Source organism: Spermophilus citellus (assembly GCF_964194105.1).
Source record: "Spermophilus citellus genome assembly, chromosome: X".
NCBI classification, from domain to species: domain Eukaryota; kingdom Metazoa; phylum Chordata; class Mammalia; order Rodentia; family Sciuridae; genus Spermophilus; species Spermophilus citellus.
In genome coordinates, this window is record NC_138190.1 from 83573941 (window position 1) to 83599586 (window position 25646).

At 33.5% G+C, this 25646-nt stretch overlaps 1 protein-coding gene across 1 annotated transcript in view; it reads left to right on the forward strand.

The window, feature by feature from the left end:
• The window catches only part of APOOL (apolipoprotein O like), a 71807-nt gene that overhangs the window by 19162 nt on the left and 26999 nt on the right, over positions 1-25646 (forward strand). The window contains exons 2-6 of the mRNA XM_081277119.1: positions 7843-7947; positions 13528-13647; positions 16220-16274; positions 18030-18128; positions 24558-24649. Of these exons, the coding sequence (XP_081133245.1) occupies positions 7843-7947; positions 13528-13647; positions 16220-16274; positions 18030-18128; positions 24558-24649 (471 nt within the window). The remainder of the gene's footprint in view (positions 1-7842; positions 7948-13527; positions 13648-16219; positions 16275-18029; positions 18129-24557; positions 24650-25646) is intronic.

The window sequence follows — 25646 nt, forward strand, 5'->3', positions numbered from 1 at the left end:
CATATCAGTAATTAAAGAATAAATAAAAAGGCTTTATTTTTTAAAAAGAAAGGTATAAACAAGAAATGTAAACAGTGAGCTACCTTATTTTGGTACTTCAAAGTAAATTCGCAGTAGAATATTGAAGTCTGTAATACTTGAGTGCTTCCTTCTGCTTCTGCCATTTATCTGTATTTCTGATAACCTGTCCTTATTCCTTTAACTAAAACTACTGTTGTAAGATTTTAATGGGATGTATCTTTAAATGTCATAGAATCTTAAAATTTTTATTATGGAAGATTCTACACATTTTCACATAAAACTTTAGAGAACAACATGAAATATAATATGACATATTATGTTAACTTTAAGAAGTATCAAATCTTGGCCAATCTTATTTCATCTATACTGTAAAGCCTGAATACTTTTGAAGCAATTTCCAGACATATTTTATCTGTTAAATATCAATGTGTATGTCTTAACATATTGGAGCACTTACAAAAAAAACCTACAAAATTATGATACCTAGTAATTAGCAATAATTCCTTAATTCCAAATATCCAATTAATGTTCATATATGTCTGAATATATCATAACATTTAAATGTTTATTTTTGATCCCAGAACCAAATAGTTTCTACACTTTGTAATTTACTAAAATTAAATCTCTCACCTCATTTCTCTCTATTTGCTGAATACTTTAGGTCTTAACATTTGCCCTATAGAGTTTCTTCTGAGTGTACTTATTGGATAATCATGGAGTCTTTTCATGAGGTTCTCTGTTTCCCATATTTCCTTTGTCATGATTTCAACCGATAATTCTGATGAAAATTTAGAACTACAAGTTTGTGTTTTTAACTTCACCAAAAATTAGGCTGCTTTCTGCCATATAGAAACCAGTGGGGTAGGCACTGCTAAAGGTCTTGAAAAATGAATGGGTGACAGAATTTCTTCATTTTCACCTGAGTTGATGGGATGGAAAACCAGGCAGAATTTCTTGCACTGTTCATGGAGGAAAGCCTCTGTCCATAGCTCTCCACTCAGGGCTGCTGAGATCCATCTTACCTTGCAAGAAGCCAGCCTCAGTCAAGTCACTGACAAATTGCATCTCTATTGGAAGTGGAGGACTTGATCCACCCATCACCCTTACCTCCAAGTCTAGATGTTGGGAATATGGAAGAAGAACGGCTGGTGGGGAACTCAACTGAAGTGGACACCTTTGCTGTAGGTCTGTCTGGCTGAGGTCAAAGGAAGAAATGTTTGGATTGCCATTGCCAGTGCCCCAGGAGCCATAGCTGGCCAGGTAGTTCAAATGTGAATTTCCAAATTACAGTAGGGACAGGGACAGGTCCTTCCCCTTCCCCTTTGCCATAGGCATTAGAAACATCTTTTTTAAAGTACAGGAGGTTCTTGAATTCTTTGTCCATGACCACAGGTGACATTCTCTGTGGCTGCTTCATTTTCTGCAGCAATTGGGGGCAGGGGATGGGGGGGTGACAAGAGCAAGAAGTCAGTCTTAAATATATCCCTATTGCACGTGAGCAGGGGGGTGAGGGGAAAGTGGCATGAAGTGTCTGCCCTAGAACAAAGGAGCATGCAAGGGTTTTGTGTGGGCCACAGCCTCAGCCCCCTTCCCCACATGGACCATGTTTGGCCAGCAGGGGCACAGACCCTCCTGTGTGTAGTTCCTGGGGTGAGGCTGCCTAGGTCAGGTCTTGCTTGTCACCCACCCACCATACTGGCAGCCAACCGCCCATCTCATATTCCAGCTGAGGGAGTCAAGTTTCCTGTTTTAATATTTTTACTGATATCTGACATAGGTATATAACAGAAATCTTGTAATTTTATTGGTGAATACCAACTGTGTATATACAACGGAATATTATTCAGCATTAAAAGAGAATAAAATCATGGCATTTGCTGGTAAATGAATGGAGTTGGAGAATATAATGCTAAGCGAAGTTAGCCAATCCAAAAAAAAAAAAAAAACAATTAACAAATGTTTTCTCTGATTTAAGGATGCTTAAAAAAAAAAAGGATGCTGATTTATAATAGGGTTGGGGGTGGGGGGAATGGGAGGATTAAATGAACTCTAATTGATATATGCAAATTGTATACTTCTATAATATACATGTTGTATTGATACATGTATGCAATGATTAAATCAAATTAAATAATATAACCATCACTTTACAGATGTCTTATTTTTCACATGGTGACAACATTTTAAATCTACTTTCTTGGAGATTTCAAATGTGCTATTTTTTTAATTTATTTTTTAGTTTTTAGGTGGACACAACACCTTTATTTTATTTTTTACGTGGTGCTGAGGATGGAACCCAGTGCCTCATGCAAGCTAGGCAAGCACACTACCCCTTGAGCCACATCCCCAGCTCAATGCGCTGTTATTATTACTACACATAATAGTTATAGTCACCATGCTCTACAATAGATTTCCAGAAATTATGCTTCTGGTCTAACTGAAAAATTGTATCTCTTAATCAACATTGTTATGTTTTCAGTATTGATTTTTTTCTTAGAATTGCTTTGGCTATTATTGTTATTTTATTCTTCTATGTGAATATTAGGTCTGTTTTTTTCCAGTTCTATGAAGAATGACATTTGCATTTTAATGGTGATTGCACTGAATCTGTAGATCACTTTTGATAATAGAGCCATTTTAACAATATTCTACCTATCCATGAAATATGGGAGGTCTTTCCATATCCTAAAGTCTACCCCAATTTTTTCCTCACTTTTCTATAATTTTCACCATAGAGGTCCTTCACCTCTTTATATTATTTCAGAGTATTTTTGGTGGTTGATATTATAAATGGAATTATTTTAACTTTTTTTGTCAATGGACCTTTCATTTATTGACATGCGATGCTGAGAATAGAACCCCGTGCCCCACGCATGCTAGGCAAGCACTCTGCCCCTGAGCCACAACCCCATCCCTATAAATGGAATTTTTAAATTTAGTTCACTGTGAGTTCATTATTGATGTAAAGAGATATTGATTTTTGGGTTGATTTTGTAACTTAACCACTTTACTCAATTTGTTTATTAGGTCTACATGTCTTCTGGTGAAATGTTTAGGATCTTCTACATATAGGATAACATCTGCAAATAGGAATAATTTGTCTTCTTCCTTGCCCATTTGTATTCCATTTATTTCGTTCTCTTGACTAATTTCCTGGATAAAATTTCAAATATATATTGAATAGGAGTGGTGAGGATGCACATTCTTGTCTTATTCTCTATTTTAGAGGAGCTATTTTCATTTTTCCCTATTCAATATGAGATTGGCTTTTAATTTGCCATGTATAGTTTTTTATATTGAGGTAAATTCCTTCTATCCCCAGTTTCTTCAGGGTTCTTCTTATGAAAGGGTGCTGTATTTCATTGAAGGCTTTCACCTCATCTATTGAGATGATCATGTGAGTCTTGCCCTTGATTGTCTTCATGTGGTGTGTTATGTTTATTGATTTGGATATGATGAACCAGTTTTGCATTGCTGGGATGAAGCCAACTTGATCATTATGTATAATCTTGTTATTATGTTGTCAAATACAATTTGATAATATTCTGTTAAGGAATTTTGCAAGGTTGTTGCAAAGATTTTATCAAGGATATTGGAGTTTTCTTTCATTGAGGTATCCTTATCTGGGTTTGGTGTCAGTGATACTGGCTTTGTAAAATAAATTTGGAAAAGTTCCATCCATTTCTATTTCATAGAATAATTTGAGGAGAATTGGCCTCAGTTCTTCTTTAAAGGTCTGGAAGAATTCAACCAAGATACCATCTGTTCCAGGGGCTTATTTTGTTGGAAGGATTTATATTACTGCTTCAATCTCAATGATTGTTCTTGGTCTGTTTATAATTTATATCCTCGTTTCAATTTTGATAGGTTATTGGTGTCTAGAAATTTATCTATTCTTCTAGATTTTACAAATTCATGGATTATAAATTTTCAAAATAGTCCCTAATTATCCTCTGCATTTCAGTGATATCTCTTGTGATATCTTCTTTTTTCATCTCTATTTTTTTAATTTGTCTCTTCTCTCTCTTTTTTTTCAGTTAATGGTTTGGCTAAGGAATTATCAATCTTGTATATCTTTTCAAAGCACCAACTATTTTTTCAAATTGATCCTTTGTATTATTTTATTCTTTATTTCATTAATTTTGGCTTTGATCTCAATCATTTTCTTTCTTTTAATGATTTCAAAACAGTTTGTTTTTGTTTTTCTAGAATGTTGAGATGTGTCATTGGGTTGTTTATTTGTATCTTTCTAAGTTTTTTATGTAGGCACTCATAATTACAGATGATCTTATAATTGCCTTAATAGTGTCCTTAAAATTTGCAGATATTGTATCTTCATTCTCTCTTGATTTTAAGAATTTTTAAAATTTCTCCCATGATTTTTTCTAAGATCCTTCACCTTCACAAGTGTATTGTTCAAACTTTATGTTTATATAATTTCTGAATTTGTCTTGATGTTGATACTAATTTCATTCCACTACAATCTGATAAGATGCATGTAATTATTTCAACATTTTATATTTGATAAGTCTAGCTTTGTGTCCTAAAATGTGGTCTATTTTGGAGTAAGTTTTATTAGAAACAGAGAACAACATGTTAGGTGAAATATTCTGTGGATATCCATTAGTCCATTTGATTTTTAGTATGCTTTAGGTCTGAACCATCTTTGTTTTTTTTAATATTTATTTTTTGGTTCTTAGTGGACACAACATCTTTATTTTATTTTTATGTGGTGCTGAGGATCGAACTGAGTGCCCCGGGCATGCCAGGCGAGCTCACTACCACTTGAGCCACATCCCCAGCTCCACTGAACCATCTTTGTTGATTTGATGTCTTCATGACCTATCTGTTGGTAACAAAAGTATTTTGAAATAACCCAGTATAATTGTTTTGGGATCTGGGCCTTTATGTCAAGTAGTGTTTGTTTTATGTAACTGAGTGCATCAATATTTGGGGCATAAATATTTACTATCATTATATTTTCCCATTTAATTATTCCATTTATTAATATGTAGTGATATTAATAAGTATCTTTCTCTGATTAATTTTGGATTGAATTTTGCTTCATGAAATGAAAGAGTAGACACTCTTACTTGCTTTCAGTCTCCATTTGTATTGAGTATAATTTTGCATTCTTTCCCTTTAAGCCTATGAATGTCTTTGCCTGTGAGATATGTCTATTGCAGGTAATACATGGGTGAATCTTGTTTTTTCTTAAATACAAATTACCAATCTATGCCTTTGAATTGGAGAATTGAGATCATTTACATTCAGTGTAATGATAGGTATGTCTTTATTATTTTAGTGATTTTGATTTATTCAGAGTGTTTTATTTAACCTAATACTTACTGCATAAGTATTCTTCTAAAGAGACTTATTCTTTCCTGAGAACTCTTGTTTGTTTTTTAATCTCCTTCCATATGTGGGATTTATTTAAATATCTTCTGTAATGCTGACTTAGTATTCAAGAATTATTTTGTCTGTGCTTGTCTTGGATGACTTTCATTTCTCTTTTGATACTGAAGGATAACTCTGCTGCATTATGGAAATCTTGGTTGATAGTTTTTTCTTTGTGGGTTTCTTCTAAGAAATGTATGTGTAAAAATCATATAGCAGTCTGTACAAACAACAATAAGTGTTGGCAAGGATGGGGGGGAAAGGTACACTCATATATTGCTGGTGGGATTCCAAATTGTTACAGAGAATATGGAAGGCAGTGTGGAGATTTCTTGGAAAACTTGGAATGGAACTGCCATTTGACCCAGCCATCCCACTCCTCGGTCTATACCCAAAGGACTTAAAAACAGCATACTACGGGGATGAAGCCAAATCAATGTTTATAGCAGCATAATTCACAATAGGAAAATTGTGGAACCAACCTAGATGCCCTTCATCAGATGAATAGATAAAGAAAAGGTGGTATATATAAACAATGGAATATTTCTCAGCATTAAAAGAGAATAAAATCATGGCATTTGCAGATAAATGGATGGAGTTTGAGAGTTACCATAATTGCTAAGTGAAGTAAGCAAATCCCCAAAACAAAAAATGCTAAATGTTTTCTCTGATATGAGGATGCTGATCCATAATGGGGATGGGGGGAAGGGGGGAATGGACAAACTTTAGATAAGGCAAAGTAGGGGGAGGGAATGGGAGGGGCATGAGGAAAGATGGTGGAATGAGATGGACATCATTACACTAAGTACATGTATGAAGACACGAATGGCATGACTCTGCTTTGTGTACAACAAGAGATATGAAAAATTGTGCTCTATATGTGTAATATGAATTGTAATGCATTCTGCTGTAATAGATAGCAAATTAAAATTAAAGAAAAGAATCAGTGAGTAATATCCACAGCTTACTTTTTTGTAAATTAGGATACATAAAATGCTATTAGTACAAAATATTATGGTATCCAGTATCATATCAACAGTACAAAATGTATTCAAGTATTCTTGAATGTATTTCAAGAGTACAAAAAATATGTTGGTAACACTTGGTATTCATGAGTAGCCACATTTTGGGTAGATGAGGCTATATCTAATTAAAGCCTGAACTAAGGTAAAATTTTTCAAAAGAGTATTTGTAATGACAATTCAAACTAGAAGAATAAAGATAATAGTAGTCATTTAGTGAGCTTTCAAAAAGTGCAGCTTCTATATTGATTGTTTTACATGCTACATTTCATTTAGCACTCATTGCAAGTGATTAAACATTAGTCCTATTTCACATAATGAAATTAAAAACTACAAGAATTAAAGAATTGCAGGTATATACTTTTCTGAGATTTTACTTCATATGTATCACCTTTTTTCAGTGTTGATAGAAAAATTTAGACAAGAGCATGCTAGGCAAGTGTATTAGATTTCTGTCACTACCACAAAATGCCTGTTGAAAATCAACTTAAAAGAAGGAAAACTTTGTTTTGGCTCAGGTTTCCTTCTCTGGGTCACTTGACCCAGTTGCCTTCAGACCCATGACAAAGGAAAGCTGCTCACTATGTGGTGGCCAGGAAGGAAATAGAGAGAAACTGTAAGGGAATATACACTTCAAGGGCAGACTTCCAATGACCTTCCTCCAACTAGACCCACCTCTCAATTGTTGCACGACCTCCCAATTGTTACAAAAGTGGGCAACCAAACTTTTAGCACATGGTGTTATGGTTTGTATGTGAGGGGTCTTCCCAAATCTCCCTAATTCAGGAATTTTCATAGGTGAATTACTTGAATTTTCAGAGCTATAACTAATCAGTCCATCTTAGTTTAAATGACTAGGTGATAATTGTAGGCAGGTAAAGTGTGACTGGAGAAGATGGGTTACTAGGACATAACCTGGAAGGGTGCATCTTCCCTGTGGCCCCCTCCCCTATCTCACTCTGCTTCCTGACCCCATCATGAGCTGAGCAGCTTTCCTCACCTTGGGCCCAGAGCAATGAAGTTGGTAAATTGTGGACTGAGAGGTCTGAAATCATGAGCCTAAATAAACTTTTCCTCCTCTAAAAAACAAAAAAAGAAATCAAAAGTGATATATTTTGGAAGGCAGGAATTCTTAATATATTTATTTAAAGAGAGAGAGAGAGAATTTTTTAATATTTATTTTTTAGTTTTTGGCGGTCACATCTTTGTATGTGGTGCTGAGGATCGAACCTGCGCCGCACGCATGCCAGGCGAGTGCGCTACCTCTTGAGCCACATTCCCAGCCCTCTTAATATATTTAAGGGAAAACAATAGTGTTCCTGAGATGTCCCCCATATTTATTAAGAAATGGAAGCTGAGTAGATTTTCAAATTAAAAGTCCTTTTTAATATTTCTTTCTCAGATGGGAAAGCTGACAACCATGCCAGCAGGTCTCATGTACGCATCTGTAAGTGTACGTGTGTCCAGGGAAGAGGAATACAAAAAGAAGCTAATGAGACCAGACCAGGTAAATTGCCTACAAAAGTTTATGGACCTTACATAATGTAAAGACAATGCAAAATCTCTGTGGTCGTTGTGGTGATGGTTGTTGTTTCATTTACCTTCATAATAAATGTATTTGAAATCTGTTAGGTCTGTTTGATAAGTTGAAAGAAATAATATCTCTAAATAGTATATTTAACATAAACATCAAAAACTCTAACTTTGGTGAAAAGTATTTGGTGATTTTTCTTAATGAATAATTAATATTAGTACAGGGTCTCATACCTTCTAAGCAGCATGACTTTTCTTTCTTGAAAAACTTATATAGCTATATCCAGTATTACAATGTCTCTCAATCATTATATCAGTTTTAGAAGGGATATTAGATGTTTTCTAGTTCAGTCTCCTGTATGGCATTATAATCTCCTCTACAGTAGTCACACTCAGTGGCCACTTATCTTCTATATGTATAAATCTCTGCATAAAAGAATCTAAGGAACATGTTCCATTTTCTGGATGCTCTCATTCGACTTAAAGTCTGTTAGTCAGCTTTCTGTCACTGTGATCAAAATACCTGACAAGAACAACTTGAGGGTTGGGGTTGTGGCTCAGTGATAGAGTGCTCGCCTAGCAAGCACAAGGCACCGGATTCAATACTCAGCACCACATAAATGTAAAATAAAGATATTGTATCCACCTAAAAGCTTAAGAATAAATATTTTTTTAAAAGAACAACTTGAGGAAATTTTTATTTTAACGTCATATTTCAGAGGTCTCAATCCATGGTCAGCCAACTCCATTGGTCTGGGCTGGAGGTAAGACAGGACATCACAGCAGAAAGGCACAGTATACTAATGCTGTCACCTCATGGCATCCCGGAAGCAGAGAGACCAAAGGACCAAAGACAATATATAATGGCCAAAGACAGGCCTGCAGTGGCCTGTGTCCTCTAGCCACCTCACATCTGCCTAAAGTTATCACCCTATAATGCATGCAGATTATTAATCCTTTAAATGGATTAATCCACTGTTGAGGTTACAGTTCTCATTGTTACCTAAAAACCCCACCTCTGAACCTTTCTTCAATGAGGATTATGCTTTTTAATATAATATGAGATTTTTAGGGAAAATTTCTAAATCTAAATCATAATAAGGTTCTTCCTTATGTAAAATATAAACCTGCCACATAATAATTACTACCATTGGTGCTGTATCTCATTATTTGACATCGTAAAGAAAACATTTCTCTTCTGAAAAGAGATGTCAGTTTTATCTTTAATGATTTTGTGTCTTAGCCTATCATCTTTGTGATAAATACTTGTGATAAATACCTGAGGAAAGGTTGATTTTGGCTCATGGTTTCAGAGGTTTTAGTCTGGTCAACAGACTCCATTGCTTTGGACCTGAGATGAGACAGAACATCATGGTAGAAGGGCATGGCAGAGGAAAGCTGCTCAGCTCATGACTGTTGGAAAGCTTAGAGAGAGTAAAAGGGGCCAGGTTCAGATATTGTCCCCAAGGGCAAGCCACCATGACCTTTTCTCTCTAAACATGCCCTTCTTGCCTACAGTTCCCCCCACCTCCTGGTAGTCCATTAAACTGTCAAAGGTTTAATTCACTGATGAGGTCAGAGTTTCTACTCTAATTGCTTCCCCAAAGCCATACATCTGCGCATTGCTTCATTGGAGATCAAGCCTTCAACACATGACTCTTTGGGCGATACTTTATATCCATACCATAACATTTTGCTTCCTAGATGAAAATATTAATTGCTTTAATTATTCCTCATTTCATAGCTTTTAGTTCCTTCATTGTCATTATCACTCTATGCCTCACATGTTCTGGATGGTTAATGTTTTCTTTAGATATATTTTGACTACTGCAGGATAGAATCAAACATTTTCTCCTGTTGTAGTATTACATTTGTATTAATGCTGCCTAAGATCATACTATTTTATATTTATTTTTGTTTGGAATTCTCAAAATCAACTGTTCTCTTAAATAGATTTTGACCATGACATAGTGAATTGCAGTTTTCTAAGTCACTAACCTTTTCACATAGGCTACTGGTAAGCTGTGTCATGTCCCACTCTGTACTTAACACTTTTGGATTTATTTGACTCAGTTGCCAGGTGTATTTATGCCTCTCTAAATTTCATCTTGTTGATCTGGCCCACCATGCTTACTTGTTGAGCTTTTGATATGATTATGGATTCTGTTCTACTATGCTATTTATATCTACCTGTCTGAAGTCACACCTAAGATTTGTCTACATACTTAGTGATGTATTCATAAGTCATACAGGTCTGAGTCTGAACTCTGACTCTACCAATAAACTGCTAGATGATATTGGGTAGAAATCTTAATGGTGACATAAATATTCTGTTGTATAAATGTATCACTATCAAATGCAAAAATATCATAAATTTTTGGAAATTGAGAGTGCTTCCAGTAATTTTGCTATTATACCATGCTTATTTAACCACTTGCTAACTAAATCTTTGTATACATCTGTAACTGTTTCCTTAGGATGAATTTCTAGAAGCAGAAGTATAGGAATGGTGGCGCAAAAATTGATATATTGTCAAGCTAATGTGCAAAACTGAGATATTCACATATTACAGAAAAAAAAAAGATTTCCTGAGTTCCCTTCGAGTTTGTGTAAACTTCCCTTTGAGTTTGGTTTTAAGCACTGGGTAAAGTGTTATTATTTTTCATTAGCAGTCTTGGATAGATTCTCCACCCTACCTACTGCTGACTCTCAGTTTTCTTTCTCTTTATTAATCTCAGAAGGATGATATTTTTAAACCTCACTTGATACTCCCATATTTGGGCAGCTCAAAAATCTAAGTAGGAAGATAAATAACTGACGTTTGTTCCTAATAGCTAAATTCACATATTTCTGAATTTTAAAGTAAATAAGTGCATCTTTACTATATCATGGATATATGGGGTTGTAGCTCACAGTGTTTGCCTAGCACATGTGAGGCACTGGGTTCGGTGCTCAGCATCACATAAAAATAAATAAATACAATAAAGGTACTGTGTCTCTGTATAACTAAAAATATTTTCTATAGTATCAGTATGCTCCTGCCTTAGTAAGTGCCATATAGTGAACATAAATAAATCCCCCTTTATTAGAAAACTCTTCATGACCACAGAGTAATCATTTTTGACCTTGAAAATTGCAGTATTCAGGTCAGTAAAATGACTGGTAATTAGGCTGCATGTAGGTAGCCAGACACATACATAAACGGACACTTTTTTTAAAAATCCCTCTGACATGAGCTTTACTTATTTTCTTGCCATTTGCTTCTTTTCACCAAGAAATAACTGAGAAAAATATTGATTTGAAGTTTCTAGTTACTTTGGTTCAATTTAATTTAAAATGTGGTTTTATAGCTTACTGGATCTAATCAGGATTTCTAACTGAGTACAAATAGATTGTGTTTATACAGTAAGTGGCATTTAAGGCCAAGGCCTCCAATTTATAGTGAGAATATTCTCTCAGTAGAAACTGTAGTAACATGGTACTGGCTGGTTTTTAAAATTCTAACAATAGAAATGATATCCTTTTATATAAACCTTTCAACTGTGCTTGAATGCCCGTGTCTAAGAAGAAAATATTATAAAGCACTGGTTCTTAATCATTCTTACTCATTTGAGAATCTGATGAAAAATTTAAATGTACTTCCTAGAAAATGCATATATAAAATTTTGCTTACAACAGACCACAAATAAAAAAACTTTTTTCTTTAAACTCTTTATCTAATGTATGTTGGGATATAAATTAAGGATCAGGAGATTTCCATGAAGATAGGGAAAAGAATAAGAACAATTAATGTTTAATAATGTTTGGAATTGAAGAATGTAAAAGTATACATGGGCCATGATGGACAAACATTTAAGTAAATAATTTTGCCCACTCTAACACCAGTACATCCACATACACAGTCTCTTTCTAGGGAAGAAGGAAACTTTCCTTACCTGTAACATACCTGCTTTTTATATATAATATGTATTTTTAATATAAAATATGCATGTCTGACCCTCCTATTCATACATAGTTGCCAACTTGGTTAATTTAAATCCCAGCATTAGTCTGGAAAGAGAAACATTAACTCTTTAGTCCTAGTGTGGGTAATAAAGGGCCATTTAATGGTAACACAAGACTTTTCAACCTACTACTGGAAATTTTGTGAAGCTGATACTGTCCATTTGTCTTTATTTTAATGTTTTGAATTGATAGGTAAAATTGTATGTATTTGCCTCATACAACATGATATTTTGACACACACATATATATCATGGAATGCCTAAATCCAATTGTTAACATATTTATTATCTACCATAATTATGATTTTTTTAAATGATGAGAACTCTTTACACCAACTCTTTGAGCATTTTTAAGAATATAACATATTATTAGCTATTATGTTTGTTCTTGGTACAGGATGAAATCCGATGATGTTAATCATCTACTTCCCTTGATGTTGATTTGTAAACTTTGTTCTCCCCAATTATATCTTCATCCAATTCCAAAGGAAGATGCTACACTCTGAACATAAAGGCAAAATATTTTTTTTTACTTTTATAAAGTAAGATTTTACCTTAAAAATTTTCATCATTCTTTTATGTTTATATTTGGTTTTATTGAATATTGACTAGCATTAAAAGCCTATTCATATAATATATGAAAGGTATAAGAACCAGCAGTACTAGTATGATAATGAAGAACCATGTACCTACCACCCAATTTCAAGGAAAAACAAAACAGTATCCCCTGGGTACCTATCCTGGTTCATTCAGGTATAACCACTACTCTGAATTCTTACTATTCCCTTCTTTTATAATTTTACCTTATATGTTTGCATGGCTAAACAATTTGGGAATTTTTGGTTTTACATATTTGATTGTATGTTGATAGAAACATGCCTACATGCCATTTGTGCATCTTATTATTTTTTTAAATATTTATTTTATTTTGGTTTTTGGCGGACACAACATCTTTTTTTTTTTTTTTTTTTTTTTTTTTTTTGTATGTGGTGCTGAGGATCGAACCTGGGCCGCACGCATGCCAGGCGAGCGCACTACCGCTTGAGCCACATCCCCAGCCCAATGTGCATCTTATTTTTTATTTTTGCTTAACATATTCCTGAAATTAGTCCATATTTTTCCATATGACTCTCATTTTTCTATTTTCTCTAATTTGTAATATTCCAGTGTATGGATATATTCCAATTTACACATTTTTGTGTTCATGGACATTTAGGTTGTTTAAAGATTTTTACAATTATAGTTCTGCTATGAATAATAATATATATACCCCTAATATGTAAATATGGTAGTTGCTTCTATATATACCTAGAATTAGAGCCACTGGGTGAAACTATAGGTCAGGTCGTATCACTTAATTTCTGGCCTCTTGGGTCCCTAGCCTTACTAACCTTTTTACCACATCATCTCTATATTTAAGATGGAAATTTTATCAACAATCTCAGTTGCTTTTAGGAGGAAGATGGATAAGTATTCCTATTCTCTAATACTGCAGGAAAAGGCAATCTAGTTATTTTATGTTCTTGACATGAACATTTTTCTGCCTTCAGCTCCCCATATATACTGCACCACCTCTCCAATCTAAATATGTTGAAGAGCAGCCTGGTCATTTACAGATGGCCTTTGCATCCATCCGCACTACAACTGGTCATTACATTGGCTGGTGCAAGGTAAGTCTATTCTGATAAGTGGTTTCGAATTAGACATTTCAGCTTAATTTCCAGTTATCTACTGATGTGTGAAATTCTACCCCTAAAACTTAGTAGCTTGCAACAGTAAGTGATATGTCTCATGCTTTTGTAGGTCAGGAATTCGATCAGAATTCAGACAGAGAACTCTTCTGTTGCATGTTACATGTTTTAACAGAGGCCATTTGTGGTATTTATCTGGCCAGTGGGCTGATCTAGATTGTACAAGACAGCTTTATTTGCATCTCTGGAACCTTGACAAGGATGGATGGAAGACTGGGCTCAGCCGGGAGTTTTGACTGAAGCATCTGTCATGATCTCTTAAGCATGATGGCCTCTAGGTAGACAACTTTACACGGCAAGTTCAGGACTCCTTATGACAAAGCATTATTTACCTCCTACATGAAATTCTGAGATTACTTCTCAATTATTCCTTATTTAAGTGAGCAAAATATTGTTCACTTGAGGTTGGAAGCTATTAGGCCAAATAGAATTCATCAGACTTTGATGCTTTAGCCTTGAATAAGCAGTGTTCATCAGCAGAATGGTGGAATAAGCTGATAGAACACTGATATTTCATTATCATCATATAAACATTGTATTTACATGAGCATCTCCAATGTGAGTTTCTTCATGATAATATTGCTATAATGTTTTCATCATTCTGACCTAATACCCATACAGTTTTTCCCAAATATAGCCTGATTGTGAATCTTTGTGCTTTTTAGTTTCTAATCCATTCCTTTTAAACCGAAAATTCTAATGAGCTTAGGAAAAATAATGTGTCCTTATGTAAAATACCAAATCAATGAACTCTGGTCATTCCAGATGATATTTCAAACATCTGATGAATATATGGAGTTATTTTTTGAAAAATTTTGCTTGTCATATATTTCTAATGGTACTAGTTGTACTGCATTCTCTTAATACTTTGATCTCTGACGGAAATATCTTAAGTAATTATGGTCTGAATCATGCTCCCATGGCTATATGCCAATAGTCAGATGATTCAGATTTAAAATCTCCTGAGACCTGATTTTCTGTAGTGTTCTCAGATGTGTCTTCAGTGAGGTAAATTGTCCCTGAGAGATCTTTAAATTGGTATTGTAACTCTCAACCATTTTAAGACTGAAAGAACATTTTGCTGTTGATATGCTAAAACAAATAGGTTGAAGAAAAACATTTTCAAATGTATTTAATCTTCAATATAAATAACTTTTACTCTTTAATTTTTCCATAAAAAACAATCTATTCTTTAAAAAATTGTGTCTGCCTCAAATTGCATTCTGCATGAAACCTATAATCATGTAGACCAAATTCATACTTCTACTCTGTAGTGTTTTGAAATTTAGGTGGCAGTGCCCCCCTGTGGTACAAATGAATTCCTAAACTCAGCTAAGGAATTTTTCCTGAAGACTTATGGTTAAATCATTTCCAATCAACTGGTCAACAGGTATTTTAATGTTCAAAGTTGAAATTTTCTTAAGAAAGTCCACAAAGAGAAGTAGCACAGTGGCAGTTAGGTGTGTATTGGTTTGCATAACCTTAAACCAGGATGAACAGGACGAATCTCTGCAAAGATCAAACTGAGACAAAATTACTAGATCAAGATCTCAATACCAATAACTTTTTTCCCATCTGTTATAATTATTTCTGTTTTTATGATTTGAAAAATCTCCCTTGCTCTTGTTTTTAATCCCATGGTTTTGTAGCACCTAGTTCAGAGAAGGAGTTTGGTTTGTGTTTTCTGGTTTATACAGCATGGTTATGAGTAAGTCATTTTGTGACATCAATTTTCTTCTAATGTAAATAGAATAATACCCACCACACAATAAATATGTCTAAGAGTATTTTTTGCATTAAAATAAATTAGTTAAATCAGGTAAAAGGAAAGGCTTGCTTTAAAGCTTTAATCCCTCCAGTGGGTTAATATGATTTTGTTTATGTAGAATTTATGTTCTTATTTAAAAATTAGATGGATACTAGTCAGAGTAGAATGATTTGTATCCTGAAGTAAATGCCTTATTTGTGTTTTCCTTATACTAATGCAAACTAAGAAAAAAAAAGATGATGAAGCTCTTTTGTTTAGGTTTTTCCCTGTTTTTGTTTTTTCTCTACAAATCATTCTGTTGTTGCTATTGTATCTTTGTTAATCAGATGTTGCTTCTATGTTGAAATATACCTCCCTTCATGTTTTATTCAAGTTCCATTTATTTCTCTAGGCCATTATAAAAGAAGATTATAAATCTTTATATTTTTTCAATATCTTTTCTGTGAACTGCTCTGATTATTTTATAGACATTACTTTACCCACTTATATGAGGAAAATAGTAAACAGGTATTATTCATGTTAAATAGAATGAGAAGCAGAAAATGAAGAGAAGCTAAGTTAAGCAAGTATCTTCATTGTGAGTGAATTAAAAAGCTGAATTTATATTTTGATGTAATGCTAAGTGAACTTTTTCATATAATATCAAAAATATGGGCTACTTGATCTGATTATCAGAAGCTTCAAAAATGTAGTTATTCTTTTATCTCCCTTTTTTTTCCTCAGGGTGTTTATGTCTTTATGAAAAATGGAATAATGGATGCAGTACAGATTGGAAAAGGTAACTGAACCATCCATAATTGGAAATTTTCTATTATGTTTTTAATATGCAGTATTTGTTATGAGAAAAATAAGCATGGTATCCTATTCCATTATTATGTTTTTACCAATTCAGAAGATATTCTATATTTTACTGATAATAATAACAAAGCAATAAATATCTACTATTTATTTAGCTATTATTATATGCTAAATAATTATATAAAGTATTTTACATAATTTTTCTCATAATTCTGTGAGTGTTGGCATTAAAAGTATAGTATTTATATTTTACAGATGAAGATGCTGAGGTTGGAAAGATTAAGTAGGTTACCAAAGTCACACAGTTAGTAAGTGGAACTAGCCCCAGTCAAACAGATCTTTTTTAACTGTAAAGTCCACATTATGTTCTTAAAAAGTATAAATTAAAAATATTTCTTCATTGTTGCTAATTAGTTTAAATAAATGTTATTTGCAGCTGTGTGTGTTTGTGCACACCTGTAATCCCAGTGACTCAGGAGGCTGAGACAGGAAGATCACAAGTTTGAAGCCAGAGTGGGCAAGTTAGCAAGATCCTCTGCAATTTAGTGAGAACCTGTTTCAAAATAAAAATAAATAAAAGGGACTTAGGGTGTAGGTTAGTAATAGAGTACCTCTGGATTCAATTCCCAGTACCAAATGAAAGTGTTATTTTCTATTAAAATGGATAGTATTTTGCTATCAATTGCTGGAAAATGATAATAGTAGTCAACCTGCAATATATATAAACTACTGTCAGAAATTAATTATATTTGACTCTTCATCTCATTAATAGTGTTTTGGCAGCAGATGTAGGTTTCTAATATTCTTGGCATATACCAGTTATCAGAATAAATATTCATTAGACAGAGAGATCACATAAAAATTTAAGTATCATCCTGAAGTTGATGACCTGTATTTGAATTTAATGTTGAGAATTCAAAATTACTTCCCTCATCAATCTTGAGGAATATGACTAAATATATGCTTGTCAATAAATAACTAGGACAAAAGAGTATATTTCTAAACTATAATTTAAATATACAATAAGCCAAGACATCCAGATTTTTGTTTATTCTTCATCTGCTTTTTATCTTGCCTCACTTCCTTACTGACCATTGGTTTTAACCAAGAGCAATGGCTGCTCAAAGGTTCTTGGGAAATAGTGGCAAGCAAGGTCTAGTCACCAAGCTCCTAGATATATTTATCTATTTCATTTCTTACTGGATCCTACCAATGCTTGAACAGATAAGGGATAGAAATCATGAATTTGTCTTAAAGTAATTCATATTAAGATGGACCCTCAGGGCTGGGGTTGTGGCTCAGCGGTAGAGCACTCGCCTAGCACATGCGAGGCCCTGGGTTCTATCCTCAGCACCACATATAAATAAATAAATAAATAAATAAATAAATAAATAAATAAATAAATAAATAAAGATATTGTGTCCAACTACAACTAAAAAATAAATATTAAAAAAGATGGACCCTTTAGCATTATATTTTACAGAAGAGTAATAACTGTGTGTATCATTAAGAAAATAAATATCGAGTTTTTATTTTGTGACAGTAATTACTATCAAATTTTAGATCATTGCTCATGCAAACATTTTGTACAGTTCTTTTAAAGAGTGTTTTTAATCCATTCACTGTTACCTTATTGTCCACTATTAATAATCTCTTAAACCTTTCTGCATAATACCTGTAGAGAATACCCAATTGTAGTCAGTCATTTATATTAATTTTTACCTGATTTTTTGAGATGCATATGTCTATCTGAAGAATCCACCTCAAGATTTTCTTCCAAAAATGGGAGTGATTACAGTTTCAGGATTGGCAGGCCTGCTTTCAGCAAGAAAAGGTAGGTTTCAAAAATATGCTATTTCAATGTCATTATATTAATTTAAATTTTACTCTGATGAGCAAACCTCATAGCCTTTATTGAATAACATTAGGATAGGTTGGTGTAGAAGCTTTAGATTCCTTAATACACTGTGTTTACTTTTATAAAGACTTATAAATTTTTTTCAGTCTCATTACAGGGAAATGCAGATGAGAACCACAGTGAGATACCATGGCACAAATTTTAAAATGACCAAAGTGTATAAGACCAACAATATCAACAGTAATCAAGAATGGAGAGCAGCTAAAATTCTCATGCACTACTTGTAAAAGTGCAAAATGATATAGCCAATATGAAAAATAGCTTCACAGCTTCTCATAATCTGAAACATATACTTCATATGCAACCTAGAAATTCTACTTCTGGGTATATACCCTGGAGAAATACAAACCTGAAATTGATCGAATTATGCTATGTGCATGTAGGAATATACACACTGAATGCTACTTTTATGCTTAGCTATAATATAATAATTTAAAAGATTAAAAGAAGGAAGATAATAGAGTAGAGAGAGGGGGTTATGGGGAGAGAAAGATGGGAGGGAATGGAGAAGTATTGGGGATGAGTTGAAGCAAATTTTGTTGTATGTATTTATGAATGTCAAGATGAAACCCATAGTTATGTGAAATTATAATGCACTGATAAAATCATTACAAAAGAAAGGGAAGAAGAGACATACCTGGGTACCCATTAAATACTAACATTAATAAGACCTGATAAGTATCTGGACTATCTAGAATTATCTGTAGTCCATTAAATAGCCTCAGAAATTCATAAGCCCTGTAAAATTTTATATAAAAAGTTATCTATGCAAATTTTATTGGGATTTTGTAAATACTCAAGAATCATGAACTACATATTAAAATATGAAATAAAACTAATGAAATAAAAAACTTATATGCAATAGTTTCTAGTGGCTCTGTTCATAATCATATAAATCTGGAAGTAATCCAGATGTTTGTCAACTTTTAAATGGCTAAAAAAAATTGTGGCATATCCTTTCAAATGAATACTATTCAACAACAAAAGGGAAGGTGATCGTGCTATGTCCAGTAATCCTGATGAGTCTGGGGCAAAGAAGACAGTTTACTTACATTTTTGTTTCGATGACATTCTTAAAACGGAAAACTATAGTGAGAGAAAACAGGTAATTGATTCCCAGGGTTTAGGAGTGAGGAAAGGTGCAATTACAAAAGGAGACAGCATGAGGTATTTTTTAAGAATGGTAGAATTATTATGTATATTAATTGTCATTATAATTACATGACTGTACATGTATTGAAATTGATAGAAATGTACAAACTTGCTGTATAATCATTTTTAACAAAATGTTAAAATATATAGTTGTTTCTATTAAAATTGAATTTGACATTTTTTCTTCTAGGTAATGTTATTTTTTAAGCATCTTAAGAATCTCTTAACTACCAAAAATGTTCTTGAGAGCTTTTTGATAATATAAATATATACATTAACCACTCAAACCACTTTTGTTAATCATGACCTCCCATATTCTGGGGGTATGTTAAGGCTTTGAGATGGTATGCTATATTGGATAAAATTTAATTTACTTTTAGTCTCTTCTAGACCAAAGTGGTTGGGACTGTTTAGCCAGCTCAGAATGGATCTTTGAAAGTAGACAATTTACCTCACTACTCTCATTCATTGTGAGACTTGATATGTTTTATTTCTTTGCCCCTTTTTGTACCCTGTGTTTCTACCAGCTTTGTCCTTCCTTACCACTATACCACTTGTGTGGAGAGTCCCTAAGACCACCCCTAGATTTGGTAGTTAGCTAGAAAAACTTATAGGGTTCAGCATATGGTTATATTGCAGTGAAATGATACAGAGTAAAATCAGCAAAAGGAAAAGGAAATGGTACATAATGCAAAGTTTGTAAGAAACCAGGTATAAACTTTCATGAGTCCTTTCCTAGTGAAGTCATCCCGGGTGTGCTTAATTTCTTCAGTAATGAATTGTGACAATATGAATGAGATGTTGTCGACATGGGTTGAGTCACAACTATAAGCTGAGTGAATAAGGTTTAATTGAGGGATTGCTAAAGAAACAGTATCTACCTACATGTACCAAAATTCCAAACTTCCAGAAGGAAAGCAGGTATTCAGTATAAATCACATCATTTGTACAGAGTTTAAAAAAACTTGAGCCACTCTTATTTAGCAAATGTTTTGAATTGTTACAAGGAACTGGTTATTGGTTAAGTGCCCAGCTGCTAGCCAAGGGCCAACATTGCCTGCAGGGTTATCTAATGATAGTGGTCTCAAGCATCCTTTGTTAATTCTTTCTCCATACCATTAAATAATCCTATCTGATAATTACACAGTGAATTTTGTCTTTGGCCATTTTTTGCCTCTAGATATGGTTATTCCTCTCAGTAGGCATTAATGTGTTGCCTCCTCCCCTAAGCCCTTATTAAGCTAGTGTAGTTCTCTGGTCAGTAGCCATTTTGGCCTCCTTCCATCCATTCTCTGTCCACATCCCATTTACTAAACATTGTCCCCAAACTAAAGTACTTGATGGCTGGGGATGTGGCTCAAGCGGTAGCGCGCTTGCCTGGCATGCGTGCGGCCCGGATTTGATCCTCAGCACCACATACAAACAAAGATGTTGGGTCTGCCGAAAACTAAAAAATAAATATTAAAAACTCTTTCTCTCTCTTCCTCTCTCACACTCTCTCTTTAAAATAAATAAAGAAAGAAAGAAAGAAAGAAAGTACTTGAGGTAGAGCTCTGAACCATTCTGCAGTGTGGTATTATTTTGTGGTTGGTTTGTCCAAATGTATAATCCTAAAAGCAGCTTCAAGTACACCTACTTAGGTAACAGAGCTTTGTCCATATTTAGAAAAACTGCAGCATCCTAACTCTAACCCATATATCTCACTTCAGTAGAACCAACACTCTTCCTATATGTAATAATAATGCCTACATCCCATTTAACACATGACCAACTTCTCATTGAATATGCATTACAAATATTCAGTAGAAAATACCTTAAAACCAAGATCTCCATATGTAACAATAATACTGATAATTAATTTTATAGATTTTTATCTTTATTGATTATTTTAATTGTATGTGTGTGTGTGTGTGTGTGTGTATATATATATATATATTTATTTCTGTGGTATAATGATCAAATCAGGGTGGGTAACATTTTCATCTCCTGAAACATTTGATTTTTTAATTAGCACACAATAATTTTATGTGTTTATGGGGTACAGTATGATATTACATTTCTCCTATAATGTGTACTGATCAAATCAGGATAATTAATGTCTCCATCTCATCATTTGTTTGTTTAGAGACTTCAAGCTCCTCTCTTCTGGTTTTTCCTAAAATATATAATAGGTTTTTATAAACTATAATCACCCTACTGTGCTATAGAATAGTAGAATATAATATGTTTATTTCTGTTCTGGCAACCACTATCCAAACTCCCTTCCCTCTATCTGCTTCCCCCTAAATATTGAAGGGAATTGTCCAAAATGCATTACTTAATTTCTCAGTAAGGAACTCATAACCTTCTTGTAAGAGAAATTGTTCCTTAGGTCATTCACCATGTTTCTGAATGTCAGCTAAAATAATGTAATGCATGTTTTTTAGACTTCACATTTCAACCTACTAGTAAGTGGTGAAATAAATGTAGATCTAAGAAAGCATTTTATTAAAAGATAAAATAGAGGAGAATAGCAAAGATCACAGTTCTTTGTATTTAACATGGGTAAATATGAAATTTTTGTTTCTGTGAAGTGTATGTATGTGTGATATGACATAAGTCATAATGTAAAATTTATTTCTTAGTATGAGTCATAGTCAAAAATGTTTGAAATCTGTTATTTTCATCTAACTCTGTTAAGCTACAAATAGAGGTAAAAGGAAATCACTTAATGGCTTCTTAGTATAACACACAGGTAGTTTTGTGATTGTATCTAGAATCCTTTTGTAATTATTGGAGTAGGAATATTGAACTTAAATTTATTTTTTTGCAGATTAGCTTATTATATCAAGTAAAGAGAGGACAAACCTAAGTTTTCTAATCTTTAAAATAACACATCAAGGAAAACCCACCACCTACCAAGTTTAGGAGCAGCACAGTTGCAGAAATTTGCCTGAGTCAAAGGAACTAAATTGTGAGATAATAGGACTATATAATCAACAATTAAGTAATAGAAACTGTAATAATACTGAGCAGGACTAAAAGAGCAAATTAGTACATGTTTTAATTAACCTAGACCCTCTGTTCTCATATGGTATAAAAACAGTTTAAATCTCAAAGAAAACCTATATAAGAAATACAAGGAGGGCTGGGGATGTGGCTCAAGCGGTAGCGCGCTCACCTGGCATGCGTGTGGCTTGGGTTCGATCCTCAGCACCACATACAAACAAAGATGTAATGTCTGCCGATAACTAAAAGATAAATATTAAAACTCTCTCTCTTTCTCTCTCTCTCTCTCTCTCTCTCTCTCTCTCTCTCTCTCTCTCTTTAAAAATAATAAATAAATACAAGGAGTTTGCCTACCGACTTCCCTCAAGCTCAGTCTATAATAGGCATGACTGTAAAAGGCTATGTTAATAATAAGTAAACCAGTCAGAGAAATATACTGTTTGTTTTACATTTTCCTAAAGTACAATGTTGCCTGTAAATATTACCAGATGCTTTTTACTTTAGTCTTTGTTCATATGCCAGATAAGATGTTTCTTTGTTTCTTTAATTTTTAATGCATTATTATTATACATAATATTGGGGTTCATTTTGATATATTTATGCAAGCATTGTATATAATTTACTCTAATTCTATTCCCGGGACTTCCCCTTTTCCTCCACTTTTCCTTTGCCCTGTTCCTTTTCCTCTATTCTACTGGTCTTTCTTCTATCAGAGCTTTTTTTTTTTTTTAATTAGTGCCTTGCAGATACACATAAAGGTGAAATTCACTATGGTATATTCATATATATTGTTATGTTTGGATGCAAGGTGTCCCCCAAAAGCTCATGTGTGAGACAATGCAAGAATATCTGGATGAGAAATAATTGGGTTATAGCCTAAAACTAGTCAATGAATTAATCCCTGATGAGATTAACTGGTAAATGGGGGCAGGTGGGATATGGCTAGAAGAAATGGTTCATTGAGGGCGTGGCTATGGGTTATATATTTTGTGTCTGGGGAATGAACTTTTTCTCTCTCTGCTTCTTGACCATAATATGAGCTGGTTTGCTCTGCTACAGTCTCCTGCCATGATGTTCTGCCTCACCTCGAACCCCAAGGAATGGAGCCAGCCTTTTATGGACTGAGACCTCTGAAACCATGAGCCCTCAAATACACTTTTCTTCCCCTAAAATTGTTTTGTTCAAATCTTTTAGTAGCAGTAGCGCAAAAGCTGACTAAAATATGTACGTAGGATACTTTGGTCAGTTTCATCCCACTGTCAAGTAGGGATTGAAGAAACTGTTTGAGAAAATAAAAAAAGTACTTACCCCAAGTTAAAGTCCTATTATATAATTGCCTAACTATATTTACGGAACTCAAGATACCCAGCCAAGCATTTAAGATACACATTATTTTGAATAAACTGTCTGGTGGACCCAAGCTTTAGCTTACAGTGGTGGATTTCTAACTTTTCTGCAGAACCTAGAGTTCCCTGAAAGTGTTTAGGGGTGAATAGAGACAAATGAATAAGCCACACAAACAAGGTGCAATACTTAGCTTCTCACTCCTGGTTTAATCAGAGCAGCTTCAAGTTTACAAGTTTTATGTGTTAAAGTTCCTAGTGAGAGTCTATATGGAAATTTTTTAGAAAGGGTTTTGCTCTCAAAAATGGTTTGAAAAATGACTCTTAGATGCTTATCCTAGATCAGTGACATGAAGGAGTTATGTACCTTTTAAAGTCCTTAGCTGATTACTTACTTGAGTCATTCAACTTCCTATGAACTTAATAAAAAAAAGAACATATGAGATAGTTAATTTAACTTTAATATGGTGTCACCAACCCAGTAGTTGATTAATTCTTTATATTTTCATCCTTTGTTAGATATTTGAAAAAGTGTGGTTATAACTTTGTTTCTTAGGACATGAAAAGCTACCTAGCTTCAAAACAGAAGAAAATCATCAGTTCCTTTTGTTTAGGAAATTATCGGTATTAAAATGAGAACACTTTTCTTTATTGGACATAACAACTAAAGGGCATTCATTAATTGATTTGAGATCCTTAAGGGCATTTTAGATATCACTTTGATTGGTATTATTATCTAAAGAGCAATTTAAAAGAGGATGATAGCTTAAGGAGAGCAAAGGAAATGTTATAGTATAAGTAAAAGATTCAGGTCTCTTGTGGCATCTATTTGGAATTTAATATACCTTTTTGAATTTTATAGGTTCTGGGTTTAAGAAGGTTGTTTATCCACTAGGAATGGCTACTTTAGGAGCAACTGTTTGCTACCCAGTTCAGTCAGTAATAATTGCAAAGGTAAGTTCTTTTTAAGTGATACCAACCTTTCATGATTTTTTTTAAACTCTCAGTGTGACAATATTTAAATTTTGTATAATACCTGCAACATTTAATTTTGGGAGATATATAGTTGGTATCAAGTTATGTAGGCAAAATTACATTAGTACCTCAGCCTGGTAAATGTCATTCTTAATTACATAATCATCACAAATAGTATGAATTTGTTTAAATATAGTTTAACAACATACATGCAGGTTTGAGGATTACATTCAGAGACACTGAACTAGAATTTATAAGCAGAAATACTGCTCCATTGATGCTATATAAGATTCAGGTTTTTTAAAAAAAATATTTTTAGTTGTTGATGGACCTTTATTTTATTTACTTATCTATACGCAGTGGTGAGAATTGAGCCCAGTGCTTCACATGTGTGAGGCAAGCGCTCTACTGCTGAGCTATAACTCCAGCCCCAAGATTCAGTTTTTTAGTAACAGAAAAGTATGCTTTTTAGCAGCTGTTCATTTGAGAAGATTAACATAATGCAAGAAATAATCAATTGATAGATTACAGAGTCTTTGGAATATTAGATGGTCATATACAAAATGAATTTTGAAAACACCTAGAACAAAGAAACACCTTTCAAAAATGCTTATTAGAGTTGTTTCATGATTTTCTTCTGAGCTTACCTATAAATCTAAAGATTAAATTAATGATTTGAATAGTTTTTGTTAGTATTTTATTTTTAACACATGTTCAGATTGAGAAGGAGAATTTTGGGCTATGCATTTTTCCTTCTTTTCTTCCTCCATTAATTATCAACATTTAACATTTTCCTCTCACACTTGATGCATAGAGAAGGACTTTATGTATTTGTATTTTCATTTGTACATCTCTTTAATTATTGATATAGATAAAACTGCCTATTCAGTATTTTGAAACTGTCAATGATATAATGTACTACATAATTTATAATATGATTGAGCTATAAAAGTTTATAGCAAAGGAAGAGAGCATT